Source organism: Parasteatoda tepidariorum, chromosome 3, assembly GCF_982258835.1.
Source record: "Parasteatoda tepidariorum strain Cologne lab strain chromosome 3, Ptep-v5.0, whole genome shotgun sequence".
Lineage (NCBI taxonomy): Eukaryota > Metazoa > Arthropoda > Arachnida > Araneae > Theridiidae > Parasteatoda > Parasteatoda tepidariorum.
The window spans coordinates 82,940,392-82,957,282 of NC_141757.1; the positions used below are offsets into that span (position 1 = coordinate 82,940,392).

The 16,891-nt window shown below is 28.3% G+C and overlaps 1 protein-coding gene across 5 annotated transcripts in view; it reads right to left on the bottom strand.

Moving 5' to 3' along the window:
* LOC107447945 (papilin) overlaps window positions 1-16,891 on the bottom strand; it is a 97,474-nt gene that overhangs the window by 64,845 nt on the left and 15,738 nt on the right. For all 5 annotated transcript variants that reach the window (XM_087159703.1, XM_087159702.1, XM_087159700.1 and 2 more), the window contains exon 2: window positions 254-323. Coding sequence is in view for 4 of the 5 variants with exons in the window: in XM_087159702.1 (XP_087015828.1) it covers window positions 254-323 (70 nt within the window). In the remaining variant the exon portion in view is untranslated. The remainder of the gene's footprint in view (window positions 1-253; window positions 324-16,891) is intronic.

The window sequence follows — 16,891 nt, forward strand, 5'->3', positions numbered from 1 at the left end:
ATAAAGGATTCAGAAAAGTACAAATTTGTAATTTTTTTTAAATCTTTAAACACAAACAAATTTACTAAAAAAATTAGACTAATGTATTAAAAGGAAATATGCTTACTTCATTTTATTTATTCATTTCATTCTAAGGGCAAAACTTTTATAACATAAGAGGTTAAAATAATAGATTGAGATGCATTTGTGAAAGCTTTGTTATTGATTGTAAATAAAATATTGATTATAATATAATGAAGCAAAACTAATTTACCTGTGTAAATGGAAATACTAATGAAATACTATGAAATAAAATGACTAGTAGATAAAGTAACCTTGGTAACCTGAAAATAAAATAAAAAGAGATTTATAGACAAACTATTTCTGTTTCTATAGTCCATAATTTTTATTTGTCAATATTTTTTCACTTAACTAGTTTGCTCGTTAAATTACTACCAGTTAGTTTAACTAATAAAATAATAAATATTGCAACTCTGATTCAAAATATTAGATTGATCTCTTTTTCTCACCTAATGAAAATACATCAGTTTATTTTTTAGTATTATTTAATGCGAATATGCAAACGATATTGTATGAGGAATTCATTTCCAAATTCGCGATCGCAGCGCTCGAGTACGCCCTCTATCGGGAGCCTGTAAATATCAGACATTAATTTATCACGTTTTCATTTAGTTCCATCAAAATCATCGGCCATGACGGACGCCATTTTCTTAGCAGCAAATAAAAATAAAAATTTCCCTAAGGAACAACTGAAGAACTTGAAAAAACTAACCAGAACATGCCAAACATTGAAGCAGAACACGCCAAGCATTTGAAGAACAATTTCTCAATAATTTTTGCCTTTCTATTACCAACAACATAACTTACAATTTCATGATCACTTGCTGTTACAGATGTGTATATTACGGTAAAATAATTTTTTCTGTCTTCAATTCATTACAAATTAAAATGAAGTAAACATTGCTTTCGTCATTCCAATAAAGAAATGTGAATTCAGAACGTCAAGAACTGCAATAGTTATAGAATTCTTCTTTGTTATAGAACAGTATATATTTCTGTATCTATATAATTCGGAAAACAACAATAAAGAATCAACCAAATTACTTGAAATAGTGTCATTTGTGCTGATGATTAATAAATTTTTTATCGTTTTCTTGGTAAGTATTACTTAGTTTTGAAAGAATAGATAATTTCAACTAGAATTCAGTTGTTCTGTTTTTAAGCTACATATTCAAATTCATATCGAGATCTTACAATTATAAAATTTTGATGTGTGGTATGTTATCTAAAAGTAATAAAGGGATAATCTATGCACATATTATTTGAAAATAAAACTTTCAAACGAAGAACATTTCATTTGGAACTCTACGGATTTATAAAGAAGGTAAGTGTTATGATTTTTATAATAAAAAATTAGCTTGTAAAACTTTTTTTTCTCATTTGATGATAGTTCTCTACAGAATGGTTTCTTACGTCTGATTAAGAAAAGAAACTATATGAAAGTTTTTATTTCAATGTAAAGAATTCTTAAAATCGTTTTATCCTAAGAATTCTTTATTTTCCGTTTTATAGTTTATAATTTTTTGATAAAAATTGTTGTCAAAATACTTTTTTTAAAAACATAAATGGTATAACATTATGTGTTTATGTATAATTCTTGCATATTCTAATGTTTCAAGTAATATTATTCAGAAAAGTATGAATAAAAATTCGGTACTTATGTATTAACGCCACAACAGCTACAGATTTGGCTGTTTTTAAGTGCCGCCAATCTACACCTAAAATTTTTGTGACAAATCATAAGACGAAACACTTTATTTAAAATCAAAGTAGTTTATCGGATTTCGGTGGACAATGGGCAAAATATTTCGCTCCAGAAAAAATAAAATTGCATCTTGTTCTATTTTTGACAAATCCCAAAGACGCATTTTCGTAGCACTAAAAAATGGTAACAAAAATCGAAGAACAAATCATTTTGGAATTCTTCTGATTTATAAAGCAGGTAAGTGTTAATTTTTATAAAATAAAAAATTTTACTTTTAAGTAGTTTTTTTCTTGATGATAGTTTTCTATAGAATGGTTTTCTACGTCCGATTATGAATCAAAAAAGAAAAAACATGAAAGTTGTTTATTTTAATATAAGGAATTTTTAGAATTGCTTTTTTTTTGTTTTGTATCGTAAGCATTCTTTACTTTACGTTTTTCAGTTTCTAAATAATGATTTTTATTAAAACGTAAAATTTTTTGATAAAATTACTTCTCAAAAAACTTTATTTACAAAATTAAATCTCATAAAATTATGAGGCTTATGTATACTTTTTGTTCATTTTAATGTTTGAAGTAATATGATTCTTAAAACTATGGAATGTAAAGTTTAAATAGGCCTTTCAGGTTATATCATTAAATTTAGTAAAACTATTTCTCAGGCATTAGGTTTTAACTCTAATAAGAAGATACATATTTTTTTCTGTTTATTTGCAAATATTTTTCAGATGTGTTTTGGATGTTCCTTCTTTAAAAAAAAAAGAGATACCATCTTGTTTTCGGTTGTATAAGAAAGGATATCAAACATTTTTCTTTTTTAAATTTAATAAGCCACATTAAAGAAGGAACGTTACAATGTTACACGCTACATTAAAGACGTCTCCAGAGTAACTGAATGACGGTTCATATAGAAATCGCAGGTATGCGTCTCATACAACAACGCCCCCTATAGTTCGTTGTGATCGCGAATTTTCACATATTTTCAAATTATTTTTATTTTTTAAAAAAAGGCAGTTTAAAAAATTATTGTTAAATCTTAAAATAATAGAGTATATTGTTTGGTTCAGAGTTTTAGAATATATTAAGATAACATATGTTTTAAATAATTAACAAGTAGGCCTATAAAAAAAAAATTTTTTATTGCAGACGATTCTTTTTAAGTAACTTCTTTTCTGTGTACTATTTTTTGAATTTTAGTTTTTAAAGGGACATTTACCTGATACTCCAGAATTAATAACAGTTAATGACCTAACATTGACAAGGTAAAAATCAACTATCTATAGCAAATTGATCTCAATCAAACGTTTGCAGAATCTAACAGCAGTACTGAAAGAATTCAAATTTAAGTAAGAAATATTGCAAAGGTATCTGAAAAAGAAAACAACGGCAAAAGATAACAAGAAACTGAAGGTTGTAGTTATAAAAAAAAAGCAGATCTGGAGTGTGAGATGTTTGCATCAGAAATGGAAAGAACAAGGAATTAATATTTCTAAAACTACTTAATGTTGTCGCTTCTCAATCGCTTCATTTTCAATCTCATATTCCAAAAACATAACCATTTATAACTGTTACTACTCGATCATTTCATTTTAAATCTCGTTTTAATCACATGTTTCAAAAGCATATCACCACTTTTAACTAACTGTAAAACAGAAGCTTGTGAGAATACGAAATTCTATGAAATATTCTAATATTTTGGATCACAAAATCGTGTTCTATTATTTCGATTTTTTTTGTGTCAAAAATGAAGAAATTAATGCATGCTACATACATTTGAAATTTTTTTTAGTTGAAAAATACTGTGAGATATATACACTCGCTAAATTCATACTTTATTTTGAATTAAGCTAGTAAAAAAACAAAGTAAGACCCTTTTTAATGTCTAATTTTTTGATTATTCTAATACTTTGAATCAGATCTATCAATAAATATTCAATCGATGTTTCATTTTTAGTAATAAGAAATATAATAAGCTTAAAGAAGCTTATTATACTTATTCATAAACTTTAGGAAAGATGCCATATATATGAGTTTTTATTCTCCATTTCTCGTAGAAAAAGATATTTGAGAAGAGAAGTATGACCTTGATGGCCGGCAATAACTGTTAAACAGATGTGCCATGCAGAAAACTTCCCTGAGAATCCTGCTTTCATTTCTTTAAATTATCCGTTGCAACATTTCTCATAGTTTTTGCATGCATTTCCTTTAGAAATAAAGGGTTCGTTATATCGGTAAAAAAATTTAAAACTCAGTTTATTCTATGCGTGTAGAAGATATTTTAGAAGCTTCAAGTCAAAAAAATACAAGGAAGGTATAATCTTTTTAAGAGACTCATATTTTTAAAAAAGATTACGTGTTTAATAATGATAGTTGACTTCTTTATTTTAGGGACTCATTTCGTACAATATTTATCATAATGCTTACACTTTTTTTTAACAAAACTCGAACGAAAACGAAATTAAAATATTCAAAAAGTAATAATGATAAGTGATTAATAAAGCGAGTTTTTTTTTTTAAATCCAAAAATCATCAAATCTTACATTTGAGTGTATAAACCAAAACTTCTACAATTCCATCAGCTTCAGAATTTATTTCTTAAGTATTATCACCATAATGAAATCATTCTTTCTTGAAAAAATCTCTATCTAATAATTAATCTTATTATTACTTTCTTTTTGTAGGAAAAAGTTAAAGAAAGCACAGAATGAGGAACAATAATAATTGAAAAATTTTATTTGTAAAAGACGATACATTGGACCATAGAAACATTGTTATCGCGCATCATATTAATGGATTGAATTGAATTGTAGAATATATATACGCACACAAGATTCAAATGTAGTATTACGCATATTCCGATTTCATTAGAGACGGGTCGAAATTAATTCAAATTATGGAGTATTAGGAATTTAAGGTAAGAAATTTAAACTGAGGTTCAAAAACAAAAGAGAAAAGGGGGAAAACAAAAGCTGAAAGTCACTTAGATCACTTTGGAAAAGTAGAAACTGGGCAATTCCATGAAAAAGGGGAAAAGCATTGGAAAATTCAAATAAGAATAATGTTATAATTTTGGATGTTTTCTGAATTATAAAGGTTTGAAGTTTGATAATTTATAATTATTTTTTTTGAGAATTTAGTTTTTTAGTGTTGGTAACCCTTTGAACATTGGCATTTACTTGTTCTGATTTGGGTGAAGAACATGGTCAGTTTTTGAAAATCAGTAAGTTAACATTATTTTAATTTCAAAATGTTCCAAAGAATAAATATTATTTATTACACTTAATAGAAATATTGTGCAGTGTTAAAATAAGTTTTTGTTGTTAAAGTCACTTAATTATATAAATTTCAACGAAACATTAATGCATGTAACGTAAGTTACCGAAAACTAGAAAAAGTTTTTGTGTGTGAAAAAAGAACAAGTGATACAAAAGTAAGAATAATATTTTTTCTTCCTTAGAGGCTAACACTAAATAAGCAGCAATAGTTTTCTTTTCAAATATTACTTATTTATTGTTTTGCGCCCCATTCAATATGTGTAATGTAAGTTACTGACATGCATGCAATGTAAGTTACCAATGTCAAATGAGTTTATTCCTCTTGAAAATTGGCATACAAACTAAATAAGATGTATCCAGTTACAATACCAAAGTTTAAATAAATTATCACTGCCTTAAGATATTAATTTTAATGAAACTCTTTGCTTTAAGTTATTAATTTGGGTGTTGGCATTCATATGTTTTCAAAGTTGAACGAAATCTTTCGACAGGCACCGGGAGTTAAGGATGTAGTTATAATTAGAGATGCTAATGGTAGCAAAAAGAAAGTACAAGCACGGCATCTTCATCATTCAGTTCGAGAAATGCACCAAATGCTTATGGAAGAAAATCCAGAATGCAAAATTGGAAAAACTAAATTCTTTGAGCTCCGTCCAAATCATGTCTTGCTTAGTAGCAAACTTCCAGGCAATGTTTGTGTTTGTAAGCATCATGAAAAGTTCGGATTGACTAAGGAAGCCTTCAGCAAAATTAATAATGTTCCATCTTACGAAATTCTTTAGAAATTTATTTTATGTTTAGAAAAAACAGCTGAGTGCGAGTCTCTAGAACAGATGAGTGGAGTGTCTAGTCTATTCTCAAAATCTCCACAGATTAAAAACATTAAGCAGATCCACCATTTAATTGTACTGCTTTACATTATCCACCATTATAATGTACTGCTCACGTTAACTTAAAAATAAAAAGTAAAATAAAAAATTTTTTAAAAAAACTAAAGTTAAAAAAATTTAATGTAATAAGAAGAGCAAATGATTTTTCTTTTCTAAGAGTGAAATTACAATATCTTTCCAGTTAAAAGGGTAAAGGATAATAAAGCTATGATTTGATGGGCCGCAGGTTGGGCCACTGTGTCCTAAGGCATACAATTGATTTAATTTCGAGGTAAATCACACAAGTTTAGACATAGATTATACAACATCATATTTAAAATATATTACTTACTCAAGGTAGCAAAACAAACTGTGTCATAAGCTAAATTTGACTATAATCTCCAAAAGAAAAAGAAAAAAAGAAGAATGTTCAGAAGCTCCCTTCGAGACATTAAAAGAAGACTCCCAAAAAGTTCTATCAAAATGGTATTTATGAAAATGGTATAGTTATAACAAAATGGTACATTAATTACATAATAAATTATTACAAAATCACTTATTATCCTTAAATACAATACCACTAGTACCTATTACCACAATTATTATGCAAAACTGATGCCAATAATAGTGGTGGGAAGAAAAAAGGAACTTCTGTAAAAAAGCACTTGAGAGAAAAAAAAGGTATCGAAAAAAAAACTGTAAAAATGAGCACCTCCTCAATAATTATACGAATTTAACAACGGATTTAATTCAGGCCGTTGAATCAAAATTTAATTTAGTTAAATATTTAAAAAATATATAAATATATAAGGATTATTTTAAAGTTTACAGGAAAGAACTTTCCCCACTTCATATTATTTATCAAAATGTTAAGGACCCTCAAGCAGTTCTAAAATTATTCTAAATTAGAATAATTTAACTCACTTCATTTTGATAAAAGAATAATATACAAGTAAAACTTTTTCAGCTAGTTATTTTTTTAGAAAATGTATAAGATTGAAATAATTTATCATTTTTTTTTTTAAATATTTTCAGCTTATCAAAACATCACGTCTTTAGAAATAGTTGTTATCTGATTTAATTGTTACATTATTTATAATAATGCTATTAAACATTATATGATTGCGTTAAAAATATGTATGATATCAAAAGTTCCTTTCATTTAAATTCAAATTAAATTTATATTAATTATTTTTTTTTAAATAACTAATTTCATTCGAGAAATTATTAAAATAAAATAAATTCGAGAGAAATTATTAAATTACATTAAATTCAAGTTCAACGACCCGAATTGAATCTGACGCTATTGTTAAAATATAATAGTTAATGAAATATATTTTTTCCAGTGCATTTTCTTTATGTTCTGTTTTTCCCAAGCTTTTCAACTTTATTCCTAAAGTGTATTCTTCTGCCGCTCTTGCCTCAACCAGTCTGAGAAATAGTTCGGTTTGTCAGTTTTTATTTATTTGATTTAATTCCTATAAATTTCGGCATAAATATTTTTTCGTTAGCTTTGACTAAATCAAAGAACCGTTTTTTACAATAAACCGGCTAAGAAAGTGTCTACCAGTTAAGAGAATTAGTAAAAATATTGAGCACCCAAAATAGAGTGATAATGAATTGACCTGAAGATGTTTTATTAATGTTGACCACACTCTGTGGTCATTTAATGTGAAACAAGAAATATAATACAACTGTAGATCTCATTCACCTTTTTAGAACACGAGTGCTGTTTTTACGAGTTATTTTTTGAGAGGCGGAAGTAGAGGAAACGCTGGACTGGCTTCCGCTTGGACATCGAACAACCCACTTCCGGCAATCCATTCGATTGTAGGATGCAACTCAATGTGTAGAGCGTGTTTATTACTTTATGCCACACAATTCTGGGGCAATAAGTGGGGCATTCATTAGATGCGAAGATAGTTGCATCACGGTTTCCTTGGCCGATCTCACGCAACCTTATCTTCAATCCTAACTAGGCTGCGAAAATAGCCACATGCACAGTGCGCAAAATTAAAAAATTATCACCCTGAATAACTTCTGTTCTAATGATTGAATTTTCGCAAACTCTATGCCAATCACGATAACGGTTCAAAGAGACAATCCCAAATGTGCTAATAATTTCTTTAGTTAGAGAATTAGATACAAAAGCTTACTTTCTCTGAATAAACATACTACTTTATTTTAGGCGAATTTGGCTTTTTGATTATTAAATATGGGTGGTTTACGCACTTAGGAAATTATGATCGCCATAGTGTGGTCAGGAGAGCTATCCAAAGTTTGGATTCCCTGATGCTAATTAATCTTCTTACGTATTTACCTGGATTGCTTTTTTTAAATGAATCAAAAACTTTTTATTACAATTATAAATTTCATTTATCCAAAATAGTTCTTCATATTTTTTTTATTATTTATTACTATTATACTGAATAAGAATCGAAAAACTATTGAATTGTGAGGTATACAAATTTTTACATTATTTTAAAGTATGCAATTTACTTACAATGAATATTAACCATTAAATTTTTATTAGTTTGAGACTTGAACAAAATACAATACAAATGAAGAGTAACATCTGCTAAGTTGAATTGTCTTGGTGCTGGATAACCCTTTAAAGCAACCTGACAGTGCTGGGGATGATGAGGGCGAACAAACTCGCGCATCTAATCTGATTCAGATTAGAAGGATAAGAAGAAAAATGAAATTTTTATTAATCAATTAACACATTTCTAATACAAGGGTCAAGCTTCTGTTTGGGATTTTATTTCTGAAATAAAAGGCTGTAACCAGTAATAAAAGATAACTATTTGAATATATCCTTGTATTAGCTACTTATTTTCTTTTAAAACAGATATATAATGTAGATATTTTTCAATGTCCTTGAAATTTTTATTTACGAATTTATGAATCATCAACAGTCTATAAATCATGATACAATATACAATGTTTTTAAATTTAAAAAAATTCTAATCTATTTCTTAGGAAATCTTCGATTCCTTAAAATAATAAATTATTAATACGTAACTAATTTTTAGGGAAACTATTTATATATTAACATCTGAGAACAATTGACTATGATTCCATTAATTATAAATAGCATAGGGCAAAAATGATGATCATCCTGGCCACAGGGTCACTAAATATAGCAAGAGGAGATATAGAATTGTCTTCCAGCGGCTGCTAAATCACAGCTTTTTGTAGCAGCTTTGCTCTCTTTGTGCATTTTGTGGTGAGTTATTTTTTTTAAATATGACTCAAGAGATAAAGCGTTCACCTACCAATGAGGTGACCCAGGCTTGAATCCCAGCGGTGGTTGGTGGATACGAATTCTGCTCCGGCTTGCACCGACCACGGTACTGATGTAAAATATCCTCAGTGGTAGACATAATCATGGGTTAGAACCTCCTTGCCGTTGGACTAACCATGAAAGGTTTTTGTGCTTTGCTTTGTTTTCCTTTCATATAACACAAATGCAGGTCAGTTCCAAGTCCTCCACGAATGCTAGTTTGCCCTAATGATTGATCCAGGAATTACATTGTGTTCTGAGTTGGGTTCAAAATTACAAGGCTACGGATTTGAGCATTGGTAGTTCCAAATTCAGAATTGGGTCAACTGTTCAAAACTGGTCATAAAAAGAATATGGAATAATCATTAAGATTTCATAATACCCAAAAAAAAAACGCTATTTCAGTCTTGTTTATTAAATTTTTCTTTCATTTTAGAAAAAAAAAACCTTGTAATGTTTACTATTTTGAGAAGTGCCTCACATTATTAATTATGACAGTTCTTAAATCAATTTAATTGAATAAATTTTTGAAAAATTTAACAAAATGTCCTAATCTTGCCCTATAGCAAATAAGTGTCACAGAAAGTATTCAAAATAAATTATTAACTTTTCATTTCATTTATGAATAATGATTTTTATCAATACAATAATACCAGAGGACAATAGCCTAAATGCTTTAATCCGAAAAAAACTTAATATCAATGATTTTATAGAAATAACTCAGCAATCAAACGTTAATAACCCTCGCTCTCCGGATAAGCAGTACAAAAGAAATGGGGCAGGGCCAAATAGTAAATAGAAGAAAATAAATGTGGGTTAAAAGGAGTCACGCGTGTTTATGACTATTCTTAACTAAAGGCCATGGCAGACGATAAGGAATTTGGTGGTGTGTTCGTATGTTAATGACCTAGAATATTTTATGCAGTGCTTTCCGTTCCCCTTTAGGATTAAAAACAATAGCAAAACATTAAGAAAAAGTAATCATTAAATCAAAAATAACTTCAAGCTGATTAAGAAGAAACACTTAAAAACAATTAATAGCTGTTATTTAATCACCGTTAGTGTGCAAAAATATTTTGAAATTAGAAAAAAACGGATCACCCTGAATAACTTTTGATCACGGATTATCGGTTCTTTTCTTCTATCACGTGCTTTCTCTGAATAATCATACTTTTTTATAGACGGGTATGGAATTCTGACCCCCAAAATATAGGGAATAGTCGCATTCTGGGAAATATGGTCACCAGAGATAGATCAGGAGAGCGATCCAAGGTTTGGACTCCTTAATGTTAATTTTACTTTTTGCGCGTTTCGCCATATTTTTAAACGAGTTTTAAAACAAATTTCCACAAAATTACAAAATTCGTGTATGTAAAGAGATGCAAAAATAATTTTTTGTAAACATTTATTTTATTATTATTTTAATATTAATTTAATAATAGTCGAAAACATTTTGAATTGCTGTGTATACAATTTCTGACATCGTATTAAAGATTGTCATTTTGCATGGCAAAATATAAAATTTGTGTGAAGTCAGTCGAATAGTTCTTGAGAAATCAGATTTTCTCTGACCATTAAAATTGAGTCCTAGAACGTGAAGATTCGATCATTACAACAAAAGTTATTTAGGGTAGTCCTTTTTTAACGTACTGAACATCGTTAAAAATATTGGAGCCCTTTTTATAGTAATATAGTTCAAATTTGCGGTAAACTTTAATATTATTCTAAATTACATACTATCATATAATTTAAACTAGATTACACGATATTAAAATTTAACCTGAACTAAAACACGATACAATTTTTTAAAAAAAAAAATTAAGGTTTTAACGAACTTGCAGCTTCCATGGTTCAACAATGAACTAATTTTTCTTAGAATCTTAGAATGTTTTTATAAATTAAAGGATTGTTGCGACATTTTGAAAAGCAACTTTTTTTATGTTTTTATGTGCGAAGAAAAAATAAAATAAAAATTGGATGTTCTAAATGAAAAATGAGGTTTTAAATTTTTTAAAAAAAAGCTTTAAACGAAGTAAAACGCTATAATATTCGTAATGAAAAATTTATAATGTGAGTAACAGATTCTTTGATTTAATTTTATAAACTGAAGTAAGAGCGAACATCCACTATTTTTAAACTCAAATGTCTTCGTTCCTTTTTTTCATTCAATTTATTTCCTAGCCTATTTATTTATTTCAAATTTGTTGCCAATTTATTTCTTAGCACTATTTTTAACCACAAACGTCTCAGCGCCTTTTTTCGTGCAATTATTTTCTAGCCTATTTATTTATTTTCAATTTTCTGCAAATTTAAATTTTTTGCTTATTTATTTTCTAGCATGATAACTCTTTGACGCAGAATTTTTATTTAACATATTTTTCATACATTTTTCCTTATTGTGTATTATTTTAAGTCAAAATATTATAGTTAGTCTTCTGTATTCATGGATGAAATTACCGACGTCTTTTTCTGAATTAAAGATAAAACTTTCCACTGCCACACGGCTCACTGCCAAACAATTATTTTTAAAATTTGCATTCATTTGCAGTAATTTAGATCTTAAAGAAACAGTTATTCATCATTGAAATTTCTCTAATCTACAAAATTAACTATTGATAAGTTTTGAATAGGAATGAAAAAAAAGAAGAAAAAAAAACATTTTTTTCAAACTTCTTTTTTTGGATTTCACATTCTAGAACAAATATAATTCCAAAAATCTAACCTATTTTTTGTTCGTAACTATTAGACTGTATATTATAATTAAAAAGTACCAAAATATATATTTTACTTACAATTGGAGTGTCAGAAAAAAAATATAAAAAGGGACACCGGTGATTAGGAGACAACAAGATTTAAGTATGAACAAAGGGTACAAAAACAAACTAGTATCAAACGATTTCTTTCAATTAAGAACGATTTGGTAGAGAATGATGATGGGAAAAGTGAATACAGCAGCAGGTGGGTCAAAAAAGAACACCGCACATTCCCCAACAAATACCCTACTCCCACTACTCACATGACTCACGGGATGAAGTGGGTCCTGCTGGTGCAAAATAAATTGTTTGGGGGGAATGACTCAGGGTGTCATCCGATGCTCTGGGAATCCTAGTCGGAAGATCGTCTGGAATCGTCTGCCTTGTATCAAAATGATTACAATTTTTTCCTCATATTTTATTCTGATGAATTATCTCTTGAGATAAAAAAATATTTTTTATGTCCATATATATATAATAAAATGAGTATCTTCCATGCTTAAAAATATTGCTGACATTTTTTTTAATGTTTTCAAAACTAATTGTTCAAGTTGCTAATAAATATAATGGTCTGCCTTGTCTCCCGTGGCGAATTCTCAGCTCATCTGATAAAGGATCAGAGTGCATTCCGAATTTTTCCGCCAAAGATCCTGACATATTATTTCCGCAAGTACTAGTTTTTTGTTTCAAACCCTTTAAAGCAAATAACCTTGGAAATTATTCTTTTTTTTTCTTCTTGTTTCCTACATTAACTTTATCTTTTTACAACAAAAAAAAGAGCAGTATTTTTACTCTTACTTTAAAATAAGAATTTTCTATAATAGAATTCTTCTCCTCTTTGAAATTAACCAAATCTTAAATTCTGAAATCAGAATTTACTTAAACCATATGTCTTAAATAAATGGAATTATTTTTTAAAAAGAATTTCATTTCTAAAGAATATTATCATCATGTTATGCTAGTTAGAGAATGAGGCTTAAAAGAAATTAACTGATGGTTAACTGTTGTGGTAAACTGATAGAAAATTATAAATCATCTACTGATTTATTGTAATATATACATGTTCTATAATATAAACACTTTTATTTATTCTTATTACGAGAAAAATTACGAAAAAAATGTATATCATTGAATATAATTGCAAAGAATACTTTAACTGAATGGAAAAATATCACGAATCTTTTTTCATAAAAATATAATTTTTAATAATTACCATATATTATTCATAAAAAATGAAATGTACAAAAATATCAATGAAATTTAACATTTTTATTTTATCATAGAGCTTTCATTAGTATTGTCGAAGCAAAAAATTCTCTTATCACCATTTGATGAAAATTCAGACAATTCATTAAAATAAATAAAACTTCTTAGAAATAAAAAAAAGTAACGTAGTTGGTTACCAAAAATATTCTGTATAGCTCTTTAAAGGAGCCTTTCATATACACAAAAAGACGAACAAAAAACAATGAGCATTCAGGAATTGGGTCAATTTTTTTTCTGAAGCCAATACTATCAAAATACGTAAAAATAAACTTTTTTTTATAAATAATATACTTATTGTGAAACTAATACTAGATGCTACAAAAGTTAAAACAAAGAATTTTTTTTTCTAAAAAAACATTCCTAAGTAAGAACGGACCAAGAAAAGCACAAACAATTCGAATGCGCTCCAAATGAATATTTTTGTTTTCTCTTACTGTGTTTTTTTAACACAAAGTTGCGGTTCAACAAATTCTATCACACTGGAAAATATAAAAATTTGCAATGCTCCCGTACAAAATATCTACGTGGGAAAGTCAAACTGTAGATGAAGAGAACGATATAGCGGATAAAGTAAGAATAAACAATATGCCCAGGTTTATTGTCGTAAAATAGGGATTATCAATCTTACGACGCGATAAACGACCGAAAAATCTTTATCTCCTATACCTTTAATTGACAAAAACTTCAGTTTAATCAATCGTAGTCGGTTAAAGCCTTAAACTAATATCTAATACACATCATTATGCGGACAATGAGTCTTAACTTAAAACACATCAGGGTAAGGAATACCGGACAAACGTGAAGTGTATATTGAGCAATGACCTCTAACCTTAAAATAAAATTAACATCAATGAATATAATCCTAATACCGTACTAGACTCAAATACACTGTATAGGGCAAGAGTTTTTTTATATATTGCTCAATAATCTATTGTTTTATCATGAGCAGTACATTGCTACATGAACTTTAAGCGGATAAAGTCATGTACGCTGGCTGTACAAGCACTTTAACTGCGTAGGATATTAGACTTAGGTTTAGCCACTTAATGAAAGAAGCGTTAAAGATTCTCCACACTTTAACGGATAATTATTGAAAATCTCAATTTTAACCTGATAAACCTTGGAAAAACTGTCATTTTTGCGTTATCTACGGCAATGAAAAAGTAATTACGAGAAATTGGAATGTCATAATTTAAAAAGTCCTCATCGAACGCATACCTGATCCGATAGGCTGTTGTTGTTTTAGTTCATTTGCGTCGCACTAGAACTGCACAATGGGCTATTGGCGATGGTCTGGGTAACATCCCTGAGGATGATCAGAAGACATGCCATCACAATTTTGATCCTCTGTAGAGGGGATGGCACCCCCGCTTCGTTAGCCCGATGACCTGCACGTGAAGTCGAGCCCTTTACGGTAGAACAGCTTAACGAGGACCAATACCGCACACCCTAGGTCCCTACTCAGACTAATACAAGTGGTCAACCACCCGCACACTGAGCGCAGCCAGTGATGCTTGACTTCGGTGATCTGCTGGGAGCCGTGCCTTAAAGATCAGTCCACTGCGGGACCTGATCCGATAGGAAAAGATCGTGTATTTTCAATTGTGGTTAAAATCACAAGCTACATCAAAATACTGTAAATCCACTGCGTGTAAGAACAGCGCACATAGTTAGAAAAAACGAGAAATTGAGCGACATTCTGGCAGATTTTTTCGAATACTTTTTTTTTCCCATAACGTAATAGAATAATACTTTTAAGGCAAGTTATTTTTGTTGAGTTCGTAAACAATTATCAAATAGTTTACTCGTAAATTTTGTCAGATTCAAGCTAACGCCTTTTGAAAATAGCGCGAAAATTCTATATAAAGAGAATAATTTTTTTTTACACTATATAGGGTAAGAATTATTTATGTACAACTCAATAATCTATTGATTTATCATAGATTATTGAGCAGTACATGAACTTTACGTGGATAAAGTCATGTATGGAGTCTTTTTTTTCCTTTTTTTTTTTTCTTTTTTAAATTTTTTACAACGAAGTGCTCTGAGACGGACTACGGATTTAGGTAAAAAGAGAGAGGCATCTTACGAAAAGAAGAATCAAATCGACGACTAAGGATACTACTAAAACTTCAAATCTATTATTATTATTTTTAAAATTAAATTGAATTTTTAAACAGGCAAATAATTGGCTAAAGATAAAAATTTTATAAATAAAGATTTTCAAATAAATTTCATTATGAAGTTTAAGATCTTTAAAATATGAATTTAGAATTTAAGAAAAAAAAAAGATTTTACTGAAAAGAAATTTTTATTTTAATTATTTGCATTACATAAAAAAATGCAAAATTTGTATTACATAAAAAAATGCAAAATTTGTATTACATAAAAAAAATTCAAAATATGAATTTAGATTTCTTTTTTTAAATTAATTTATTTTGGAAACAATTTTTTTTCAAATACTCTACTTTTTATGAAAAATCTTGGAGCTTACACACCGTAGCCAGTCACTGCTTCGTCTATTTTTTTTCTTCTTTCATTTGAAAAATTACTGCATTTATTTGCGCTTGTAAAAATAAGTAAATATTTAGAATTGTTTATTTATTTTACTTATTTGTTTTTATCCAAGTAACTCATTTATTTTTAACTCCGTATTTTCATCTACGTAAGTATAGCTTAAATTTGAGTTGTTTAAAATATTTTCCAAGAATATCCCTTTTTTTTTCTTTTAGAAAATAATATTAAATTAATTAAACATTTCTTCAAGTTTAAAAATATTTTAGTGTTAAATTTTCTTCAGCAAAAGATTTTAGACACTACTTTCTTTTAATTCATGCTTATATAAACTGTGTAACATATTTAGATGACGGCTGGCGATATATTTTTTTATTTTTACTTCTTTATTTTTTTAAATTATACATGGCATTACTAAAGCTTAAACCAACCATAATTAATTGTCCAAAAATAAATCCCCCTTGAATTTAAAATAGATTATTTTGTGCGTTAAAAAAATCTCATTAAATATTTAAAATATTTTTGCTGATTTTTTTTAAAATTTTTATTTAAAAAAATTAGTATTTTTCTCTTTGAACTCTCTCCGAATAATTTCTTTGATGTACCGATAAGAGGTTGTTCTAACAAGCTCAACAGTCATTAAGATTAAAGGAGTGAATTCAAACAATTCTTCAATGAGGAATTGCTTTTTCTTAACTCTTTTTTAAATCTGGATTCTTGCCTACAGTTCTAAAGCGAAGTCTGCATTTCAATTTTAGTTCTTAGAGATTTTATTTTTATGTTCTTCTGCTTACACTTCCGCTTGTCTTCATATGTCACAGCCTACTCGAACGTGACAAACTTGCTTGTTTCCACATTCTCAAACAGAATATAAATACCTTTTCCACCCCCTTTTAGCATCCCATTCACATATTTTTAAATTTAGGACCAATGCCCTCAATATTTCTAGCGAAATAAATAATATTCCAGAGTTCAATTTTTTATTCCTTAACTGTAGAAAATACTTGAAAGTATGTAACACTTTAAATAGAACGGCTAGCTGTAAATACATATATATATAGAATCTTGCAATGACCGTTCCTTATTTACATATTCGAAACCCTTATCAAAAATAGAGTAAGAAACGTATGCAATACACATAAGGACTAGCAAATTATGACCGTT